The 22,745-nt window shown below is 33.6% G+C and overlaps 1 protein-coding gene across 3 annotated transcripts in view; it reads left to right on the plus strand.

The window, feature by feature from the left end:
- Window positions 1–22,745, plus strand: part of TDRD3 (tudor domain containing 3) — a 202,927-nt gene that overhangs the window by 157,098 nt on the left and 23,084 nt on the right. For 2 of the 3 annotated variants that reach the window (XM_081214807.1, XM_081214805.1), the window contains 2 exons: window positions 4,322–4,447; window positions 17,969–18,000. In XM_081214807.1, coding sequence (XP_081070933.1) covers window positions 4,322–4,447; window positions 17,969–18,000 — 158 coding nt within the window. The remainder of the gene's footprint in view (window positions 1–4,321; window positions 4,448–17,968; window positions 18,001–22,745) is intronic. The other variant, XM_081214806.1, reaches the window with a different exon arrangement.

The following is a 22,745-nucleotide window of genomic DNA, read 5'->3' on the forward strand; positions in this document are numbered from 1 at the left end:
ATAATTAATCATTAATAATGTTTGAAAGGCTTGGTAAAAGACTCAGGCTTTCCATTGAAATCCCATAAGGATTGTGCCCTAGTAGTAAGTGCAAAATACAAACAAGCCAGTACAATGCCTAAAATCAACCCTTTACATGATTAAGGATATCTCCTTGTACTCTGTCTGCCTGCCCCCCAAAATATAATCCTCTTTTGGGGAAAAGTAACATTTTCTATACAGAGCCTCTTCATGGTATTTCATCTACAATGTCTGGCATCCTATAAAAAATTATGAGGCATGGTTAAAAATACAAAGAGAGAGAGAGAGAGAATATGAAAGACCAGAAACAAATAAAGCAACAGAGAATAACAGACCTAAGATTTTCTGATATTACACTTAGACAAGTTCTTCAACAAATATTGAGTATTCAACAGACCATTATTGAGTAGCTGCTAAGCGTTAGGTGCTTGGGATGTATAAGATAGTTTTGTCTGTGCTATTACCCAAATGCCTTCAAATACCTGATGAGATTGTTTTTAAAGCTTTACTTTCAATTGTAATTTTCTCAGAAAATCAATGATACTGAATTCATCGATTGCCTCTACTGAATATGTTCAAAATAATGTCATATAGCTTCTGAAAGATAGTGCCTAATATTTCCCAAAATGTTTTGAGCTTTTAGAGTATTCTTAGAATAATTGGATGATCGTCTAAGATGACTACTTTGAATTTACGTGGATGTATACATTCAGTTTAGAGTGAAGGACTGTAGGCTCTGTATAGATGCACCTTTAAGCAAATAAGATAAATAATTTTCACTCTCTGAAAGAGATGGCATTAGTTATCTTCTGAAACCACTTAATTTAAGAAATAACTTTTAAGTGTCTTTTCAAGAATAGGCAACTTTCCAATTTTCTAGCCAGAGACTAAGGTAAAGATTTAAGAAAAGCATTGTCTATAACTGTCATTAAGAAAGCATAATCTTAATTGCATTGTAATGATGTTTTGGAAATAATCAGTTAGTATCATTTAAAACATCCCTCATGATACCTTGCCTTCTCTCAAGCTTTACTTCCATAGCAGGATTTGAGCATCTGGGACAATGCTTTTTCTCCCTGTATGTCTGCCATAACTAGTTCAGCTCTTTCAGCCCTTTCAACTGGGATATTGTAACAGCCTCCAAATTGGTCTCCTTGCCTTAAATCTTATTCCTCTTAAACTTGTCACTGAAACTGCCAACACTGTGATCTTGGTCTTAGAGCATGTCATTCTTCCTGGTTAAAATCTTTCACTTGTAGTCTTTAGCATGCATATAGAGCCTCTATCAGCTGGTCCTTACCTTCTTGTCCTATTGGTTGACCCTTCTCACATCATGCCATAGTTAATTTAAAACTGCTTGTTGTTTCCTATACTTCTCTTTATGTTTTATGTCTCTGTAACTTTCCCTGGAACACCCTCCTCAGTTCTTAACTTGGCTAAATACTCTTCATCCTTGAAGACTGTATCCATTGTCATCTGCCCCAGGAAGCTTTTCCTGAACTCCTCAACTTTATTAAGTGCCATATCACTACACCTGTATTGCAGTACTTTCCACATTATATAGAATTCATTTTTCACATGTAGCTCCTGAAAGGATGTCAAGTTATTTGTTTTCCTAGGACGTATTATGACTAGCTATCAATGTTGAACTTACCTCTTGAACTTACCTGAACTGACATTAATTATCTAAGAAGCTTACAACTGAAGCATGGGTCCAGAAATACAGCAATTTACAGAACACAGAAGTGTAAGGCTAAGAAATAAAGGAGGAAGGGAGAGATGTGAGTGTATATTAAGAACTCTAAGATAAGGAAAATTCTAGCATGGTATCTCTAAATTTGCTAGCATCCAGATCTGGAAAAGAAAATACGATGGATTAACTTAATAACTTTTGTAGTGTGAAGTATACTAGTTAATCAGTGAAAACAGGGACTTCCATGGTGGTCCAGTGGTTAAGACTTTGCCTTCAAATGCAAGGGGTGTGGGTTCGATCCTTGATCGGGGAGCTAAGATCCCACATGCCTTGGGGCCAAAAAAACAAAAAATATAAAACAGAAACAATATTGTAACAAATTGAATAAAGACTTTAAAAAAAAAAACCATCACTTATTTTAAAAAAAATCAGTGAAAGCAGGTTCTTTCCTGGTATACCCAGAGTAACTGCTATTTTAGAAGATTTTAGAGAATAAGAATTTTTGTTGTGTTTAGTATTTTTTGATTCTGGTGAGCCTGTTAATGTTACTGAACTCAGGCTTTTCTGTTCATAGCTTGAAAGCCAAATCTCGAGAGACAAGTGCTGGGTAAAAGGAAGGATGGCTTTATTGAGGAAGCTGGCAGTTCTGGGAAGAAGATGGACTCGTGTCCCAAAAAACTAACTCCCCATTGCTGATCAGGGGGCAAGAGCTTTTAAAGGGGACTTTCAGGGATGTACGGGTGGAGGGAGGGGTTGGTGGAGGGGAGCTACATGCAGAACAGTACAGTGAGCTCCAGCAATCATCTTGAAATTGGTCATGCAATGATCTGATCAGCATCATGTGATTGTTTTAAGTACAGGTAATCTTCAACTCCAGCGTCAGTGTGTTCCCATTTTCTTGAGGCCAGTTCTTGGAATTGTGTAAGATGGAACAGCTTATGTCATGGCTACAGTCATCATGTGGTTAACTTTTTCTTTTTTTTTTTTTTTTTTGCGGTACGCGGGCCTCTCACTGTCGTGGCCTCTCCCGTTGCGGAGCACAGGCTCCGGACGCACAGGCTCAGTGGCCATGGTTCACGGGCCCAGCTGCTCCACGGCATGTGGGATCTTCCTGGACCGGGGCACGAACCCGTGTCCCCTGCATTGGCAGGCAGACTCTCAACCACTGCGCCACCAGGGAAGCCCGTGGTTAACTTTTTCTACCTGGTGGGGGTTTCAGTATCTGCAAAACAGCTCAAGGGGTACAGCCCAGAATATTTATCTATAGCCCTGGAGGAGAAACTAAAGGTCCTTGACTTTGCTTAATGGTTAAACTATCAATATTATTATTTTGTCTTGTTTGACTATTTTCCATTGTTTCTGCATTTTCTCACTTCTCTGATTAAATTTATTCTTTGGCTAAAGTTTTTCTACAGACAAGAGGCAGGTGGAGGACATGGAGGGAGAGGGGTGTTTGTCCTGGAAGGTCCTATAGGATCCTGTTATATTAAGCGTTACTGTTAGAGTGTTATATTAGAGCATCCAACTGCCCTAGTTTGAAGAAAACATTCCTTAAGAGTAAATAAGAGTTTTATGAGTTTTTCGTTTCCATTTCATATTCACTAAGCAACGTTCAGACGTATAATTTGAGCCCTGAATGGGTTGACCTATAGTGGAGGGAATACTCCAATCAGTTGACCTACTCCCAGTTACCTCAACAGATAAATTTAAAAATTGTAGTTGTTATGTAAATTCAGTTCCTAGTGAGTTTGTTAAGGTGTGTTGGTTCCAAGAGCCAAGGAACACTGGGTAAACAGATGAAATAAAAGTGTCCGGTCTTACAATGTCTCAAATCCTATAAATCCTGGATACAAGTCATGTGCTTACTTTTTACCTGAAAACCCTCCTTCACCACAGCTGCCTGTATGACTGCAACAATAAGCCTTTTTCTTTGTTTTTGTTTTTTTTGTTTTTTTGGTCATATATTTCTGTTTTTTAAATACATTGCTCCATACTTAAATATTCTGATAAGTACATAAGAATCTTCTTACCAGTGTTAGTCAAAGGGCTTCAATGGCTAACAACAAAACATAACACTAGTTCTTTTTACACCCATTAGCATGTGAATGTTCTTCTCTATTGACCCTCTTAGTTCTGAAATCTCACTACTGCTCAGTGTACGTATGTCAGAACTCACATGGCTGAGAGAATTTCTCTCTTTTTCTTAGCCAATTTATGATTATCCAAAGGTAAGCTTTCTTTCTTAAAAATATTATTCTCTTAAAAATTATTTTCTTTAAAATATTGTATATTTCAAAGTTGCTAAGAGAGTAAATCTTAAAAGTTCTCATCATAAGAAAAAAATGTAACTATGTGTGGTGATGGATGCTAACTAGACTGATGGTGGTAATCATTTCACAATATATACATATATCAGATCATTATGTTGTCCACTTAAAACTAATACAATGATATATGTCAATTATGTCTCAATAAAAATTGATTTAAAAAATGAGCTTTCAAAAAATACAAATATTGTAACATTTTGAGTATTTACATTTCCATCACGTATCACCCTTTGTAGACAATATTGATTCTCATATTTAAAACTCCTTTTTGTCTCCTCAGTTTTACCGAGCAGAAGTTGAAGCTCTTCATTCTTCAGGTATGACAGCAGTTGTTAAATTCATTGATTATGGAAACTATGAAGAGGTGCTACTAAGCAACATCAGGCCCATTCAGACAGAGGCATGGGTACGTGATCCAAATTCTGTACAAAGGCATAAGCTGTTTTGAAGGAAATACATAGCTCTAAAAGTTAAGTCATAGTAATACGAAATTTGCCAGTGGAAAAATATTTTGAATTTGCTTAAAACTGGCTACTCCTAAAGTAAGATTTTAATTTAATAATTACACTGAACTACAGCAAAACTGAATGCATTGCAATTGCTTCTCTTGTATAATGCTTTGTTATATTATGCTTTGGAAATAGGTGCCCTTATTTATATGTTGGCGAAAAATGTGTATATGTTTTTATGGGTTCTTATGCATATTTTGTTCTTTCTGAGTTTGTTACTTTAAATTTGACTAAATTATGTCCAGCAGTTGTCAAATTTAAGTCTCTGTTGGATACATGTATATTCTTTATTATTTTAGTTACATGTAAAATTAAGAAAAACACTTTAAATTATATATGAACTCATACTCTATTTACTACACGTATATTTATATATGTATATGTGCAGATTAAATTTAAATATCTTTGTTTAATAATTATTTGATTAATTTTGTTGCCAAACGTTATGTCAAAGCTGTGATGATTTTGTTGATGTAATTTAAACTGTATTGGCCTCATGGAGTCCATTTTATACAGGACTTATGTGACTTTACATAGATAGATTCTCAGCTACATTTAGGCAAAAACAGGAGGACAAGGCATATTAGAATTTGTTTCATAAAGTTTTTTTAAAATTTATTTCCTTTCTGTAATTTGTGGATAGCTGTTAATAAACTTATCACTAGAAGCCTAATTTGTTGCTGTTTCCCTAAAATGTAAAAATATACTAGAAAACTATATCATCTAGACAGTAACCTTCATCATTGAAGCATACATTCTCATTAGCTGCTTTTAGTTTAGTTTAGCTTTGGTCTTTCTAGATTTTTCTGTCATGACCTCTGTGTCACTGCTCCCTCTCGCCTTCCCAAAAAAGATAGATAAAACAACAACAAAACACCTAGTAGCAGCAATCATATTTGGGTCCATAGATCTTTATTCTTTACCTTTTTATTCTAGAAAAATGATCATTTTCTAGGTAGCTTATTGTTTCATATTTTACAGTACAACATTCATACGTTTAAGAGATCCTTTCCTTCACTCTCATCCTCTAAAGTTTAGCTGCTTTTTCCCTAAAAGACTGAAATACCATCAATGTCTAATTTATATCTTTTCTTAGAGAAACTTGATGTAACTATATCCCTTTTGATTCCCATGCAATGGCTATTTTTATTCTCTTTTCATTTATTCTCTTTTTCATTAATACATCTTAATGTAGTTTTGGTGGTAAAAGTATTTATTGAGCCTGTATTTCTAGAAGTTGAACCCTAGTTTGCTATTCATCATATGATCGCAGTGTTTTTGGCCATTACAGAGTCAAAATAAAATTTTTACATTTGGTGTTTTTTAAGGAGATTTAATAAAAGATTAATTTTATTCTTTTCTCCCTAAAGAAAAATTTAAGTTTCCTTACTTTGTTTCTTCTCTACTTCCTCTTTCTCTTCCAGAGTAGACATAACTGATGAGCACATTTCTCATTCCTCACTGTAGCTTTTCCATTCAGAGGTGTTTGGTACTGAAGTGATCATTTTCTTTCTACAGTCAGTGACTTTTCCTTTTTTCCCCTTAATAGTCCTCATTGCTTTATTATTGATTTTAGGTCTTTGTAAACTTAGCTGGACAATAAATTTCTCACGTGACAGCCCACGTAGTGATTCTGAACCACAGCAATACTTTCATATTCTCCCTGCCTACTTGTGAATACTCTTCTAGGCTTTATTGTGCTATTTTTTTTTTTTTTTTTTTTTTTTTTACCTATTTACTTTTTCTGCAGTCAACTTAAAAATCTTTCATAAGATACGTGAAATATTTTTCAGGTAGAAGCAGCATAGTATTACTAAATCTTTTGGAGATTCTGGTATTTCTTTTCTCCTATTTACAAGTAACCAAGTGATTGTTGATGTTTTATGATTTTGCATAAATTAATATAGCAAATATTTTTGGATCATGAACAGTGTTATTGAGGATAAGATCATCCTTCCTTATCTGTGTGAATAATTGACTTAGTTGTAGAAGCAGCTCTTTCTTGATAAATAGAAGCCACCAGCTTAACATATCTTAACCCATCTCCATTTAAAAAAAATACATATGTGTGCATATACATAAAAAGCCTCTGAAGAAAAACAATCTATGTGGCTGTCAGTACATTTAACATAGAATTAGTGTAGAGTTCTCTTATCCTCTGAGAGTGCTGTTGGGGTCTATGAACACTTTTTCTTTTTGTAACTTGGGAATTGTAACAAGTTTTAAGTTAATCCAAGCAAAACATTCACTATACCAATAAGATGGTAACTCTAATAGATAAGTCATACTAGAAAAATTAAAGAGCTGCAAAGGTATAGCGAGGTGTTAGAAGCCTTAGCACAATTATTCACTCACACTATGGACTGTGTAATTTTTAATTGTTTTCAACTCTTGCACTACATATGTACATTACTGTTTTTAATTATGAAATGATTTTGTATATTTTATTAAGGTTTATGTTTGTTATTGGCACAAGATTATGGAAAACCTCTTTTTTTCCTAAATGTAGCAATGATCATTCATTGAAATTTTTTTAATAGTTTGCAGGAAAAATAACCAAGAAGCCTGCATATAAGCCAAAAATCTTTATAGAAATCAGTTGTCTGTATTGTCTCTTAAAGGTGTAAGGATAAATTATTAAATAAAAAGCATGAAATGAGATTCAATGACTAAGTTAATAGTTTCTTATATGGAAAATTAAAATAAAAGTCAAGTTAATAGTTTAAATCTAACTGTTAATATTTTTCTCATGAAGTTTAAGAACTAATTGCCTTAAAAAAAAAAAAAGAACTAATTGCCTTAAATCAGTCTGTAGACAAATTTCTGTTTTCCCCTCCTATCTGGTTGTACCTTTTTACTTCCAGAACATACTCAGTGATGATATTTTAGATGGTAAAAATATATGTTCTGATTATGATTAAATACTTTATTTCCTCCAAAATGATCTACTGAACTTTTTGTTATGCTATGTCATACTTGATTTTTTTCTTCTAGCTAGATTAAACCTGGATCTTTTAACTATGGTAAAATATTCTGTCTTAATTTTAGTGTCTTTATCATAGTAAACTCTCTATCGTATATTAATGTGAGATTCACAGCTCATTCTTTTTTTTTTTTTTTTTTTTTTTTTGCGGTACACGGGCCTCTCACTGTTGTGGCCTCTCCCGTTGCGGAGCACAGCCTCCGGACGCGCAGGCTCAGCGGCCATGGCTCACAGGCCTGGCCGTTCCGCGGCATGTGGGATCTTCCCGGACCGGGGCACGAACCCGTGTCCCCTGCATCGGCAGGCAGACTCTCAACCACTGCGCCACCAGGGAAGCCCACAGCTCATTCTTAACTGGATGAATCCTCTAACTTTTTTTTTTAATGTTCTTTGTATATTGCAGGATTTTCCTTATTTTACCAAAGTAAAGGAAGCATTATGGAATCTCATATTATTTGTAAAACTGTGTAGGGAGAAAACCATAATATTATTTTATATTTCTGACCACTGTATGAGAAAACATTAGGGGCAAAGGAAACCTATTTGTGTTTCCTGCAGGCACTTTTCAAATTTATTCTTTTTAACTCTAAAACTGATATCAGGAAACCAGTAAAAAGATGCCACAGGCAATTTGGAATTACTGTAAAATACCCTGGTGTTGCTGCTCAGACAAATCTTCTGTGTTTTTAGAGTGTTGTTTCTTCTGAATCACTTTTCTAAACCTGGAAAGACAGTGTCAAGTCCTGATTTCCCAGAATATTTATGACTTGTATGCCACTGAGACTTATATATCCCAAGAAATGTTTTAGAACATGCTGATTTCTAAACTTTCTTTTTAAAGGTTCATAGTATCAGGAAATTATCTTTGTTCAGTTAATGTTCCAACTAGAAAAATTATGATTGTATCGATAATGGTTAGTTCTAAGACCTTAGCATACACATCATCTTGGGCAGTAATTCTGGAAAGTGACAGATGGATTGTTATTGTCTTTTAACCTACCTTAAATGTTTTTCTGTAGCATATTTATTTATTCAACAAATATTCATTGTATGTATGTTAGGTGCTAGACATTGTTCTGGGTGAGGAATATATGTTAGTACTCAAAACACACAAAAGTCCTGCCCACAAAGCTAGAAGAAAGTTATATTTCCAATTATGTGAAACAAACTTAAATATCTCATGGGAGTGTTCGTTCTTACCTCTTGAAGCTTTAAAACAAGATATAAGTGGGAAAAATGTTGTTTACTGATTTTTAATTTAAATAATGTTTAGGTCTTTATTTTATTTCACCTTATTTGAAGATAAAATTATTACAGAAGAAGAAAGTGTCATTTAATGAATTTTATCTATTTAAAATTTCCTATCTGTTTATCTACTTGATTTAAAAAGTAAATTTGTTTTTAGGTGGGTTTGGGTTTCTTTTAAAAATAATTATATTTGTTTCAGTTTTAGCATACTTTAAAAAAAGAACTATCAGTTTCAAGTTTTACTTTTGAAGTAACTGTGCAAAATTTATTTTATAATGACATCCTGTGAAGCACATTTGAAAATTACCTTTTCAAATTCAAATAATGTTCAGAAAAAAACATAAAGTATTCTACCACTAATGAAAATATTAAAGAGAAACATATTACCCCCAAAAAAACCCCTAACCTATTTAATGAGGAAGGAGATTGAGAGTTGTGATAGTAAATTAATGAGTTAAAATGGATCCTAAATGTATTAGAACAAGGTCATGTTAGTAATTTTAATGATATAGTAATAAGGTTAGGCTATATCTAGTTTGTATTTGATATCAAAGATCATAATAGATATTAAAAAGAGGACAATTGTTATAGAAACCATTAACTTCAAAGGGAAATTAGAATTATGTAACAGTGAGGTTCTGCCAATTAGTATCCAGTAAAAAGTGCAGGCACCTATTTGATCATAGTCCAGAAGGTTTTTCATTTCTGATAATAAATTCTTAAATAGATTAGTGGGTATAATTTACTATACTTAAATTTCTGCACTAAAAGCATAATTTGAGTAAGTTCAATGAAATACTGAAATACATTTTCTTCCACTATACGTATTTTGGGACACTTCCCTTTCAGAGATTACCATATAGGCAATGCTCATTTTCTTTTACAGTGTAAACACAGAGTAAATCAAAAGGAAACTGTACAGCTAGTTCAGCCCCATTTAAGAACATAATTTTCACCTTATAGATGATGGAATTTGGGGGATTCCATGTAATATCTTTAAGCTCTGTTTTAATAAAGTTTAGTTGTATTTGATATGCTTTATTTATTTCTTAATCTATCACCCAGCTTTTCACAATTCTCACAGGAGGTTGTGGATTATACAGAAGGACTTTACTAGAGATATGAAAGCTTCTGACATAGAGGGAGAGATGATTCATTCATAAATGATGCCATATACATTGATATATCAACTTAAATACTGTTGACATCTACCTCCTAAATCCCAAATTCAGTTTGTGAATTTGAGATTATTATGAAACCTAAGAGATTATTATGAAAATCTTGAGATCTAGTTTTGACTGGGCTATATTATTCAAGAGACATTTTATTTCACCATTAAATTAATACTAAGAAAATAGTATACTATTTTAAGAACCTGTACAAAAGTACTGCTTGAATTTTGCTATATGATAATTTAATGTATTGTAATCTATTCAAAGGAACTGTGTATAAAAATATCTTTAAAAGGTTTCTGGGTAATCTGAGTTTTCCTTTATTGAGCAATGAAAGTACATCATGTTATTATTTCATGTTCCTTTTTACTGAAGGTAAAATAACTCCCAAAGTTAAATAACATGGTAGGGTATTACCTAAGATGTGCTGTCTTTTTGATTTGTTTCTAACTTTAATTACAATTCATAAAATAATTTAAGCCTTATATTATTTAAATATTAAGAATCAATTTAGCATAACTGTTTGAAAAATCTTTTTTGTGTACATGAATAATACCAGTAGGTATTATGTTAATCTTTTATCTTCTAAGTCTCCCCTTTATTAATAGCAACTTAAAGGATGGACTCCTGAATTATGATGCTGGCCAATTGAGAAGTAAATTCGAGATGCTTTAGATTTATGCTAAATGTTGTATAATTTTTATTTTTTCTTCAAAGTAGTCTTAAGGAGGCATCCTGGGTATGATCTACAGCTGAAGGGAGCTAGGATTGTCAGATGAACTTATTTTTTCCTTTGACATTTTTGATTTAATAGACCCAAGGTTTGTTCTCTTTCAAGTGTAAATTTTATTTTTTCATTTACTTTACTTACCCGGATTTTTAAAACTGTAATTTCAAACTGCACTGAATTTTACCATTCCTTCACATATGTATGCAGAAGACTTGCTAATATACTCATTGCACAGGAAATAAAGTAGTAAAATAAATGAATCTGAGGAATATTTTTGTTTTGTTTTATTTCTTGTTCCCAAAGATGTTAAAATCTTATATTGGGCATGTGCCTTGACTAGGCACTCATGTCAGTATGTTTTAAAGATTTTTATAAATCTGAAGAGGCATCTTTCTTGAATTAAAAAAAAAAAAACAGTGCACACAGTTCTGTTTTAGTTTCTAGTGAATTTCTGAGCCTCTTCCATCTATACCTAAAAAGGCAGACAAATATGTTGCTTATTGCACCATAGACTTTATTCCCTTTCAGATGGAGCTTCTACAATGCATCTTTCCAATTCTAAAGTCAGTGGTTGTGAACTTTGTTGGTGATAGGCTAAAAGAGGACTTATGATACATATTTGATTGCATACCATAACGAGTCGTCAGTTGTACATTTTCTTTTTTAACCTTACATGGTTATTTGTGTTTTTCTATACTCTTGCTTTTGTCACCTTATTTATTAGTCATCTCTCTGTGTTTTCATTCTATCTCTTAAACATCATTGTATCCTTTTGACTTTGTTTTTTAAACTTTATTTTCTTTTCACATTTAGTGGGTGGTATCTCTTGATGTATTTGGTTACCCTTCCTACTGATCCTAATTTCCTGAACTTTACTGGACCTATGCCGTTTGTTCTAGAATCATGTGCAGTAGGCTTCACTATCACACCTCTAGAAAAAGAGTGGAGTTGATCTGTCTCCTTGTGAGAAACACTCTGGTTTTAATAGGTTTCAGTTCCATTAAACTTGAGAAATACTGGCAAGAGTTTTACACCTTAGTTTGAAATAACTCCCTTAGTAGTGGCCTGTCGTTGGCTGAGAGCTCCATTCAGAAGGGACAGGACGTTCTGCAACAGTGAGTACATTTTATTTGCCTTAAAAAAAACAAAAAAAAAACCCATATAGTTTGTTAAGAGTAAACATAATGATGAGGCTCTAGTTAAGTAGCTCAGACCATCATAAGAATTAAAAAGTTATTATTTTTTTGTACATATTTCTTCATGCCTAGTCCATCTAGCTCAGGGTTAGTTCTGTTTCCTGGTTAAATAAATTTGGAAAATACTGGGTTAAAAATTAAGTATACCTTTGATTACAGGACTTCTTTGAGCCAGTAACAGATTAATATGTATTTTAAATCTACAAGAGAGAGACATATATAGTGTTTATTGCTTCACAAACTTATTGGCTCATGGGACCCTTTTTTTTTCCTGTATAAAATTTGTTATAGAAAGTCTACAGGAGGTGCTTTGAAAAACGTCGTAGCTCTTTTCTTCTTTGTAGTTTTCAAATTTCACACTTTTAAAATAGGGTGAAGATTTATCTTCAGAAACACTGTTTTAGATGTTCCAGACTTCTTCTTAATAATATAATATTGTACTTTTATGTTATAAATAGAGACTAAATATATAAAAGGCAATTTTTCCTCAAACATGCTCCATGATTCTTTAACTTTCTATGAATAGAGGACAAAATATACTTCTGAAAATTTATGTCCCTTCTAAGTACTTATGCCATTAGTAGTAGTGTTTTATTACATAAAAATAAAATTGAGATCTTCTTTTACATGTAATTATACACAACTCACTGGTCATTTAATTTTAACTTAACTCTAATTCTAGAAACATTTATGTATTAACTTTTTTAAATTTTCATTCATGAAAACTCCCATTGTAGCTTTTATAATATTGCTGTTTCTTTTCTGTAATTCTTGCCTAATAACCCACATGATATTTATATGTTTCAGCAGTAAGGCATTGTCATCATTTGTTTGGGTATTGTATTTGTTATTCTCCAACAATCTAGCCTAAAGCAAAATCTGAAATCCTTTTTTTTGTTAAACTGACATTGGCTACTGAATCAAAAGAAAATATCAAATCAAGTTAATTCCACTGAGTGTGTGGGCATTCTTAAATGAAGAAGAGGACTCCTAAAATACCAAAAATTCTGTTTTGTTTCAACATTTGTATTGCTCCTTTACTAATAGGCTAGTGTGTTCTCAAGCCTTTGACTAGTATTATTTCAATTAATTAAAAGCTTGTTAAAAGCCTCAGAGAAAACAAACTTAAACTTAACTGCTCTTGATCTTCTGTTCAAGAGATCAGAAGATCTCTCATTTTCCTTGTAACAGTTATTAAGATGAATTGATAATCTTGGATCTAGCTCCAGAGCTCACTTGAGAGATCTAGAGGGGAAAAAATTCTTATTTTAAGAAACATATCCTTTCCAGGCACTTATAATTATAAACAAGGGCAGAATGTATGGTTGGATAATAGCTAGTGAAAGTGCAAAGGAACTCTATTAATAACCAGTAGATATATACTATAAGTACCATTTGTTTTAGAGCTTGAGGGGATTTGATTTTAAGTGAGCATATGAACTGACTTGGTGGCTGAAACAGTGGAAAGAGGTCAGTAATTATTTGTTGAATGATTAATGTAGTCCTAGTGGTCACCCTTATTACTTCAGACATGAAGCCTGAGTGTAACAGTTTAATATGCTAGTTTTTCCACAAGTATTCTGAGTGCTTTTTGTAACAAAGCTACTTTAGAAAATAGATTGGCCTATATACACAAGGGATTAAAAGGATATAAGACAAGTAGAAGATAAATTTCCTTCCTTCCAGAAGCCACATAATAAATATTAATAAGGCCTCTATCTGGCTGGCATGGTTCCAGTCTGGGAACCATTGTTGGAATGGTTCTTGATTATAATTTGTTATGCCTGTTAAATGAATGGTATGGTGTGAAGGAAGTAAGTGGGGAAGGCCAAAGTTGACTTCTTAAAACTAGTATTAACTTTAACAACTTTTTATTGGAATTTTTATTTTGCCTGAAGTGTGCTCATTTTTTCCCCCAGATCATGTAATTGGGAAATTAGGCTCAACCCTCCTGGTCATGCTTACCCAAGAGCTTATTATTCAAAGTAAGATACTAGAAGTCAGTTTCATTCTGTTTCTATATGGTTCAAATTCTAAAATTTATGGACTTGTTATCTTTTTTTAATGTTGGTAGCCATTTTTGATACTATTTAATGAATGATTAAGGAGAATATAATGAGCATTTTATCTTGAAAAGATTTAAGTAAATAAATAAGGCTTAAAATAATGTGGAGAAAAGTATTCTAGTGTATTTTTTTCCTTATAAAGTGATCAGTTAATATGAATCTTATTAAGAATTCCTGAATTTGACCATCAGTACTCAAACGAATTAGACTTAATTCAATTTTTAAAATATGGAATTGAAGTCTTAAAGCAAATTGAAAAGGGAGACAGATCAAGAACTTGAGAGTAGTAGTTCAGAAAGCCTCTAAAAGCTTTGGGCACAAATAAAGATATCCCTGGTTGATCTTTTATGTGCCCTGATTAGTGTTAATGCATACTAAGTACTTGGCCTTACTGATAGTAGTTCTCATAAATAGAAAGACTGTTAGAGACTGAGATGTAGTGGAGCTGATTACAAAATGATCTAGAAATGCCCAGTCCATTTAAATTGTATCCTTGTATTCTTAGGAAATAAGCAAAGCAGAGAAAAATTCTCATTGAATCTTTAAAATTAAAATACATAATTCCCTAAGAAAAATTAAGGAATGATACAAGAAACTTGAGACTGAGAACTCTAAATTTTTTTATAGAAAATTACTTATAAAAGGCTACAATAAAAGCATTTTAGATATAATTTTAAAATGAATATAAGATTTAAATTTCAGGAAGATGATATGCACATTTTCCTATTTATTGAAAATACTTAAAATTGGCTACGAACAGACTGAATATTCTGTTCATTCTAATGATTATAATTGCTTTAATGAAATTAATGACAGGGAAGATATTTAAGATAGGGAAAAAAAATGACCACAGAGTAGGTTAAATGTAGATTTGGTATCTTGATTCTTAAGCATTTTTCAAAATAATTTTCATAATGGTATAATTTAAAAGGTTTGACTTAAACTGCTAAACAAAAATTTTTTAAACAAACTGCTTTCAATAATTTCATTTATAAGAACAAGTTTTGCTTTCTGAAATGATAATTGCTATTCTTTGAAGTTCCAATAAATTTCACATAAATGGCAGAAATACTTCTGACATTGTCTACTGCCAGTTGCCATTCTTGGACCCAAGGCTGAGAAACATTTTCAGATTCTGTGTGCTTTATCCTGAAAGCATTTGATGAAAAGGGGTCACTGAATGAAATGTCTGCTCTGCTTGGCCTTTGAAAGAAGGGGAGAGGGCAGGGCTAGTCTTGGGCAAATTACTTCCACCTCCCTTTTTGCCCCTGCTTCAGCTCCAGGGGAGCTGGAAATGCACAGAAGGAGTCAGAAGACCTGGGTCGAGTCCTGGCTCTGCCACTTACTACCTATTTGACTTTGGGTAAGTTATTTAATGTCTCTGGGTCTCAGCTTCAGTACAGGGTTGTTGTGAGGATAAGTAATATGATCAAAGGAAATGTGCTTTGTAAACTCCCAAGGTCTATAGAAATTTAAAATTGTATTATCATAACCTGGCCTTCTTCTTCCCAATTCTTCCATAGTCTAGTATCCTTGGCTATGCATTTTTAAAGTAGCCCAAAATGACAACTCCTTTTGCTTTTCCCTGTATCCTCTCCATATTGGAACTCTTATTCCTGTCCTCTGCATGCTTCAGACTTAAGTATTCTAAGAATATTAAACCAGACTGGTTAAATTAATCTTCATTGTAGAGTATGGCTTGTGTTGCCCCTTTTTACCCTTCCCACTCTCACCTTTCTTCTTTAATCTTCTCAGAATTGTGCACTTAGAAACGTCGAAAAATCTCCAGTGCATGGAAGTTCACACAGTGTTGGCAGAAGTCCCTTAAATCGTGTTACCCAGATCACTTCTCCGTTAGTTAGTAAGGTTGATTGGTAAATGGGAATATGATTGTGTCTCTTGTCCTTTCTTTTTCTCTGTGGGAAAGGAGATGGAAATAGTTCAGAGTTAAAAGTGCTTCTGAAATCTCACTGATAAACTAGGTCCTAAGTTGAGGAATAATCATAGAGAGGAGACAAGGGATTTAGTGGCCATTTCTTTGGTCAGCTCTTTGAGTTATATCTGACTTGGCCTCATCTTTGATTCTCAGTAAACCCTAGCCTACCCTCAGTCAAACTAAATTTATAACACCTGTTGTCTTTACTGGGTGCTCAGTTGATAGAGCCTGCATGGAGCTAAGGAGGAAAGAGAATTTACCTTCTGCATCGCATCTGGTTTCAGATCAAGGGATCTTTAAGAGGTCATAACAAGAGCTTATAGCTTTACTTGATCCAGCCTTCCCACATAATCTAAGAATGCTTGATTTGGCTATGTGTCAATAATAGTAATAATGGCCCCTTATGTTAACTGCTTGCCATTAATGCCTAATTACCATGGAGCACAATAACAGTTACTCATGTCATGATTAGATTAACTTTCTTAAAATTTTTATTTTATTTTTACAACCTTGAACCATTGACTTATGCTCAATATGGTTTCTTGCTGAAGTAGCAGTGTCATCTTTCTTAACTAAAAATTAGAAATATTGAACTCTGATGGCAATCAAATGCAAATTGAAACAGTTACAGTGTTAAATGTGTGAATTAATGGGAAAAAATTAAATGATAATGTTCATGCTGGCAAAGATGTAGTGACACGAGTACTTTTATACATTGCTGACAGCAGTGTAAATTGGTGTGATCTTTCTGATTTTTTTCCAAGCCTTAAAAATGTTCATTCCCTTTAAACTAATAATCCCACAGTTGTTAATCTCTGCTAGTGAAAGATCGAAGGAATAAGTGAATTTCTGAGAGATGATCATTGCAGCAATAACAGGAAAAACTAGAAACTACTTAAATGCCTAACACTAAGAATGCTAAAATAAAGCATCATTCATCAGCTGGGTGAAATATTTTACAATTGTGATAAAAGATCATTATGAAGGCTGTAATATCATGGGAAATATTTATGATGAGTGAATAAAAGCAGTTTATAGGGTTGAGAATGCCCTCTCAAAGTAGTGGTTGTTTTAGTGTAGCAGAATTATGTACAGACTCTGTATATGTGTATATACTTATTTTTCAATTTTATAAACTTTCTATAATTTTGTATTACATTTTTTATTTGAAAAAGTAACAGCAAGCAAAATAAAATTAGCAAGAAGAAAGTTGATCATGATTAGGGAATTTTAGTCTTAAAAAGGAATCCCTAAAATTTGCAAAAAGGATCTGAAAATATGAGAGTTTAAAAAAAGAAATATGAATAAAAACATAACTTCTTTCTAATTTTGCCCTTTGCCTTCAGTGAAGTTAACAACAACATGATTATGGTTTTCCATGATAAAATACCATGATCTTTGAACTTGTTCCTGTCTATAATTAGTAAATGAAATACTCCTACAACTAAACCAATAGACTTTACCTATACAAATTACCACCTTCATTCAGTCTATGCATACAACCTACTCTCCAATTCCTTGCAAAATTCTCTCTTAATCACTGTCCACAGAACACTTCAGAATTCAGTCTCTCCCAGGTGCTTTCAAATGCACAGCAAAATACATTTCTCCTATGAAATGTTTATTTAATCCGTACAGGCATATCTTGTTTTATTGCACTTCATTTTATTACGCTTTGCAGATACTGCATTTTTTTACAGGTTGAAGGTTTGTGACAACCCTGTGTCGAGCAAGTCTACTGGCACCATTTTTCCAACAGCATTTGCTCACTTTGTGTCCCTGTGCCACATTTTGGTAATTCTCACAATATTTCAAACTTTACTGTTATATTTGTTGTGGTGATCTGTGATCAGTTATCATTAATGTTACTACTGCAAAAAGATTTCAACCCGCTGAAGGCTCAGATGATGGTTAGCATTTTTTAGCAATAAAGTAATGTTTAATTAAGGTATGTGCTTTGTTTTTTTTAGACATAATGCTATTGCACATTTAAAGACTACAGTGTAGTGTAAATATAAATTTTGATATGCACCGGGAAACCAAAAATTAGTGTCACTCCCTTTATTGTGATATTTGCTTTATTGCAGTGGTCTGGAACCAAACCTGCAATATCTCAGAGGTATGCCTGTACTTACTTAACATTCATAATTTTGAGAATATGTTAGTATATAATTATGATACTTTGTTTGACTCTTTGTCCCTGTTTTTTGATATATTATTAAAATATTAACTGTAAAGTGATATTTTTATATTTGAGGTTTTCTTATTAACTTATAATTTCAAATATATTTTAATCTGTTTCAAAAAACTTTTTGAGTACTTACTATGTGACTTTATCTCTCCACCCAGAACAGTGCCCAACACAACACATTTCCTTAGAATGATTGCATGCTGGACAATGGCAATTCATAGATGAGCAGTCTCTACACTAAAAGAGTCAGACTAGCAGAGGAGCCCAGCAAGTAAAGCACCATAGATGGAGAGTGTTTAACTCAGTCAGGAACTGACTCATAGAAGAGGCGAGGCGTTCCCTAATTATCGTATTATAAAACAGCAATGCGCCATCACACAAACTCTCTATCCCCTTTGCCCGCTTTATTTTCTGCATATCCTGCCCCTCCTTCCAACCCCTAAGTGAAAGCAATGTGAGAACAGGGACTTTGTCTCAGCTAATACTTCAGCATTCAGAACAGTCCCTGAAACATAAGGTTTTCAGTAAGTACTTGTTAAATCTGAATGAATGAAGTTTAATGTGAGTCTCGAAAGTTTTGAAGGACTTAGCTTGGGAAAAAAATGTGTGAGAGAATAGCAAAGAGTGTAGGAGGGCATGGTAGGGTGAGGTATTTTGGCAGCAGTATAGGTTGGGTGTAGCAAGTGTCAGTAGATGAGGCTGGCTGCAAAGGCAGGTGGCTTGAAGGATGGGGAGTCAGGTGGGTTACAGTAAGGAGTTGGAATATTTATATCTGAGAATAGGGACCAATGAAGGATTTTGGGTAGGGGAGTGTCATGATGTGATTTTGCTTTAAGAGATTATTTCCTATGGTATAGAAAATGGGTTTCAGTGAGAGCAGAGAGCAAGGAGCCCAGTTATTGCAATAGTTAAGGCAAGAGATGGGGACTTTGGAGTCATCAGCGTCTAGGCACAAGTAAAGAGTATGGGTGAGATTGTGTGTAAAAAGAAAAAGTGTGTAAAAAGAGAAAAGACGAAGACAAGGGTCAACTTCCAGGGAATTTCACAGCTGAGGGGTGGGAAGGGACACTGAGAAGTAGCTGTAGCTTAGGAGGACAAGGGGTTGGGCAGATGGGAAGGGATGCTTGATCCACAGTATAAAATGCTGGAAAGGTCAAGGAAGATGAGAATTGAAAAGTGGCTGTTGGATTTGGCAATCGACAGGTTCTTATAACTGTAGAATGCACTTTCAGTGGAATGGTGGATGTGCATGGCAATTTGTGGTTTCTTGACAGTAAGTGGGACATAAGAAAATGAGGGTTAGGCTACTTATAGGATCTTGGTTGTGAAGATAAAGAGGATAGAAGAAGAGAATAAGGAGTAAAGGAGCTCAGGGTGAAAATCCAAGCATGTTTACATCAAAGGCAGAGTGAAGAAAAGAGAGAAAGAGAGGTTGTAAAAATAGGTGTAAGGATTAAAAAAAAAATCCAGGCTGTGGTGAGAAAGTGGGGTATGATCACTTTGGTGACTTTGGATATGTTGAGGAGTACTAAAGAGAAGAGAGGAAGGAAGTAAATATAGGTGTGGATGAGAGTAAGCTGGGTGTCAGGGAAGGAAGGTGAATAATTCTTCACTAATGAACTCTTTTCTGTCAAGTAAAAGCAGGTCATCTGTTCAAAGTAATGAGGTCAAGAATAGGAGAGGAATTTTGAAGAGAGATGTAAAGATTTAGGAACCACCCAGGAAAGTGGGAGAAGAAGCTGACCAAGAATGTATTTTCACAGCAGAAGTTTTCAACCCTTAGTAAAACTTATGTGCCAAGCATTCTGTGAGAGTTCATTCTCAGTTTCTGGTCTTTTAGTAACTGCAGGAAAAGTTTAAGTGGATATAAAAATGAGAAGACCTTTACGAGTTTATTAAGTAGAAACTAACAAGTTAACCACTCAGCCAATTTTCAGTAGAGGTTCTCATTAAGGACCTGATATTTGAAAGTCTGCACAGTCATAATGACTATGCTATTGCCCTGGGACCTCAGCAGAATTCAGTATTGGAAAATGCCCTGTGAAAATGGTTTTAAGCTCTCGCTAGTAACATTAGTATAATCCTAAGAATGTTAACAAAAGTTTCAGGCCTTCTTGAGCTAATTTTCATGCCAGGTAGTGATACATTAAATAGATAAAAATGTTAATTAGGTATTTGAACATTCCCAGACGCAATGACTCTGTGTGTGTTTGGGTGTGCAAGTGTGCAAGCATGTGAGAGGTATCATTTAAAAAATTGTGATAGTTACTAAAATGTTCATTTAGAGTGGCTTATCTCAGTAAGGAGAAGAGAAGAAAATAAGGTAGAAAATTTTTAAACTCTTGTTTAATCTCTTAAAACTTAACCTATTGACTTTTCTATTAACTGACCTATTTACAGAAGATTTTCCTAACATGGACACAGTTTTAAATAAGGAAAAAAAATTTTAAATGCTCATCATAATTTTTGCATGACAGTTATAAAGAGTTGTCTAGCTATGGAATTATAAAACAAAATCCAAATATGAAACCAGTTAAGAACATATGCTGTTCACAATCAAAGAGTTAATTTATAAGCTACCATGGAATATTCTTATTCTGCTATTGAAGTGGACAGCCCTTTCTCATTGCTACCATACCAAAATATTGATAAAGATTTCTGAAAAAAGAGCCTCAACAACTCACTTTCAACTTTCCTAAGAGAGCTTAGGAAAGTTATCTGTCTCAAAGTTTATGCCACAGAATGTGATAACACTCATTAAACAGAAACAATACTATGAGGTTTATCAAATTATGAAATGGATGAACATCCTTTATTTAAAATGTATTATAAGTTCTTAGGTAAATTTAGGAACTTGCCAATTACATATACAAAGCAGAATTGTTTGTATGCATCTAAGCCTCTGAGGATAAATGTCTTGGAACATGTAATAGTTAATGGGAAGAATCTGGTGTGAAAATATTTGTATTGGTGAATTTTACTGCTTTATTATACTTTCCTTCTCATTAGTAATATTTTTCGGAAGAGTCTCCATGTCTGTGGATACCAAGGGTGGGGGACATTAAGTTGGATGAATTTCATAAAGACAATTACAGTGAGCCCTCTGTATCCACAGGTTCCACCTACCGTGGATCAAAAATATTTGAAAAAAAAAATTATAGGAAGTTCCAAAATGCAAAACTTAACTTCGCTGAATGCAGGCAACAATTTATATAGCATTTACATTGTAATAGATATTATAAGTTATCTAGAGATCATTTAAAGTCTACAGGAGGGTGTGTGTCAGTTATATGCAAATACTATATACCATTTTATATAAGCATGCACAGATTTTGATATAGAGGGGCAGTCCTGGAACCAATCGCTCATGGGTATTGAAGGACAAATGTACTGTATTTGGTAAGCTAGTAGGATTTGTCTCAGTAAAGAAGATTACCTCTGGGTTCCTTTCTTCAATGGAAGAGAAATGAACATGTTGCTAATTGACCAGATTCTCAGCCTCACTTTTGTATTACATTGGTTATTGACACCAGTAATTGTAAAATCACTTTGTAAATGTAAAGTGCCACATCAAGGCTCATTTAGTCTTATGTGTTCTCAACCTCTGTAACTCACTAGAATAATGCAAATTGCTTGACTCAAACCAATAAAAGAAAAAATGTGTTGTATGTGACATTATAAAGAATGGAACTTTACACTTGTGAAGGAGTAATGATAGCTAACTTTATTGAACACTTAATGTTGTACCCAACATTATTCTAAGCTCTTTACTTAACACTAATTTATTTAAAGTATAGTAGCTGCTTATTGATAGTGTAGCCATTTCAGGGTAGTTCATTCTCTCATTGAGTGATTCATAGTAGGTGGTGCTCAGAGTAGATAGCATTGTGGATAATTTGTGTTTTATAGTAAGAACTATAGCACCTAAATGATACCACATCCATTTTGTTTTATAATTTCATGATGTATTGAAAATGTAAATGAGATGGAAAGCACTTGATTTTGATCTATATAAGTCTTGTAAAAGTTTAACATGATAGGTAATTCTCTCCTTCAGCCTCTGCATCTACTGGGATGTGTGGAAAGAGCATGGATTTTAGAGTCCAGCATAACCTGGGCAAGATACATAATCTTTTGGTTGTCTTAAAGAACATAGTAGCTGCTCAATAAATATTTTGTTCAGTCATCAAATGATTGAAATGCCTGGCACATAGGTTCTTAATTACTTTTGTTTCCATTTTAGTTTTCCTTCAAGGATTTAGAAATAGCAGCCTCCCTTATTGTTCACTTCCTCAGAGTGATATTTGTTGACCCTTGACAGCCGCAGCAATTACTGATTGGAACTTCCAGATCAGGAGTTGGGAAGGAAACCGAAACTGCTTCCTTGTACCATCTTTTTCTTTGAATTAATTTTTTTTCCTTTTATATTTCCTGTTAAAGTTTTCTTTTCTGTTTGAATGTTACTAGGATAACAAACTTTTGTATTAAGAGTCTTACAATATAGCCTTAATATAAAAATTCACAAGTCTTTTAAAGTAAACTAGTTTTTCTCATAAAGTGAAAGAACTGCAGCCCCTTTAAGCTCATAGTATTGCCTGCAAAGTTATAAAAATTTCCATCATTTTCTTTCACACTTTTGAAATCCTGTGGTTTATAACAGCCTTCATAAATTG

This window comes from Mesoplodon bidens, assembly GCF_964165515.1.
Source record: "Mesoplodon bidens genome assembly, chromosome: 17".
Taxonomy (NCBI): Eukaryota; Metazoa; Chordata; class Mammalia; order Artiodactyla; family Ziphiidae; genus Mesoplodon; species Mesoplodon bidens.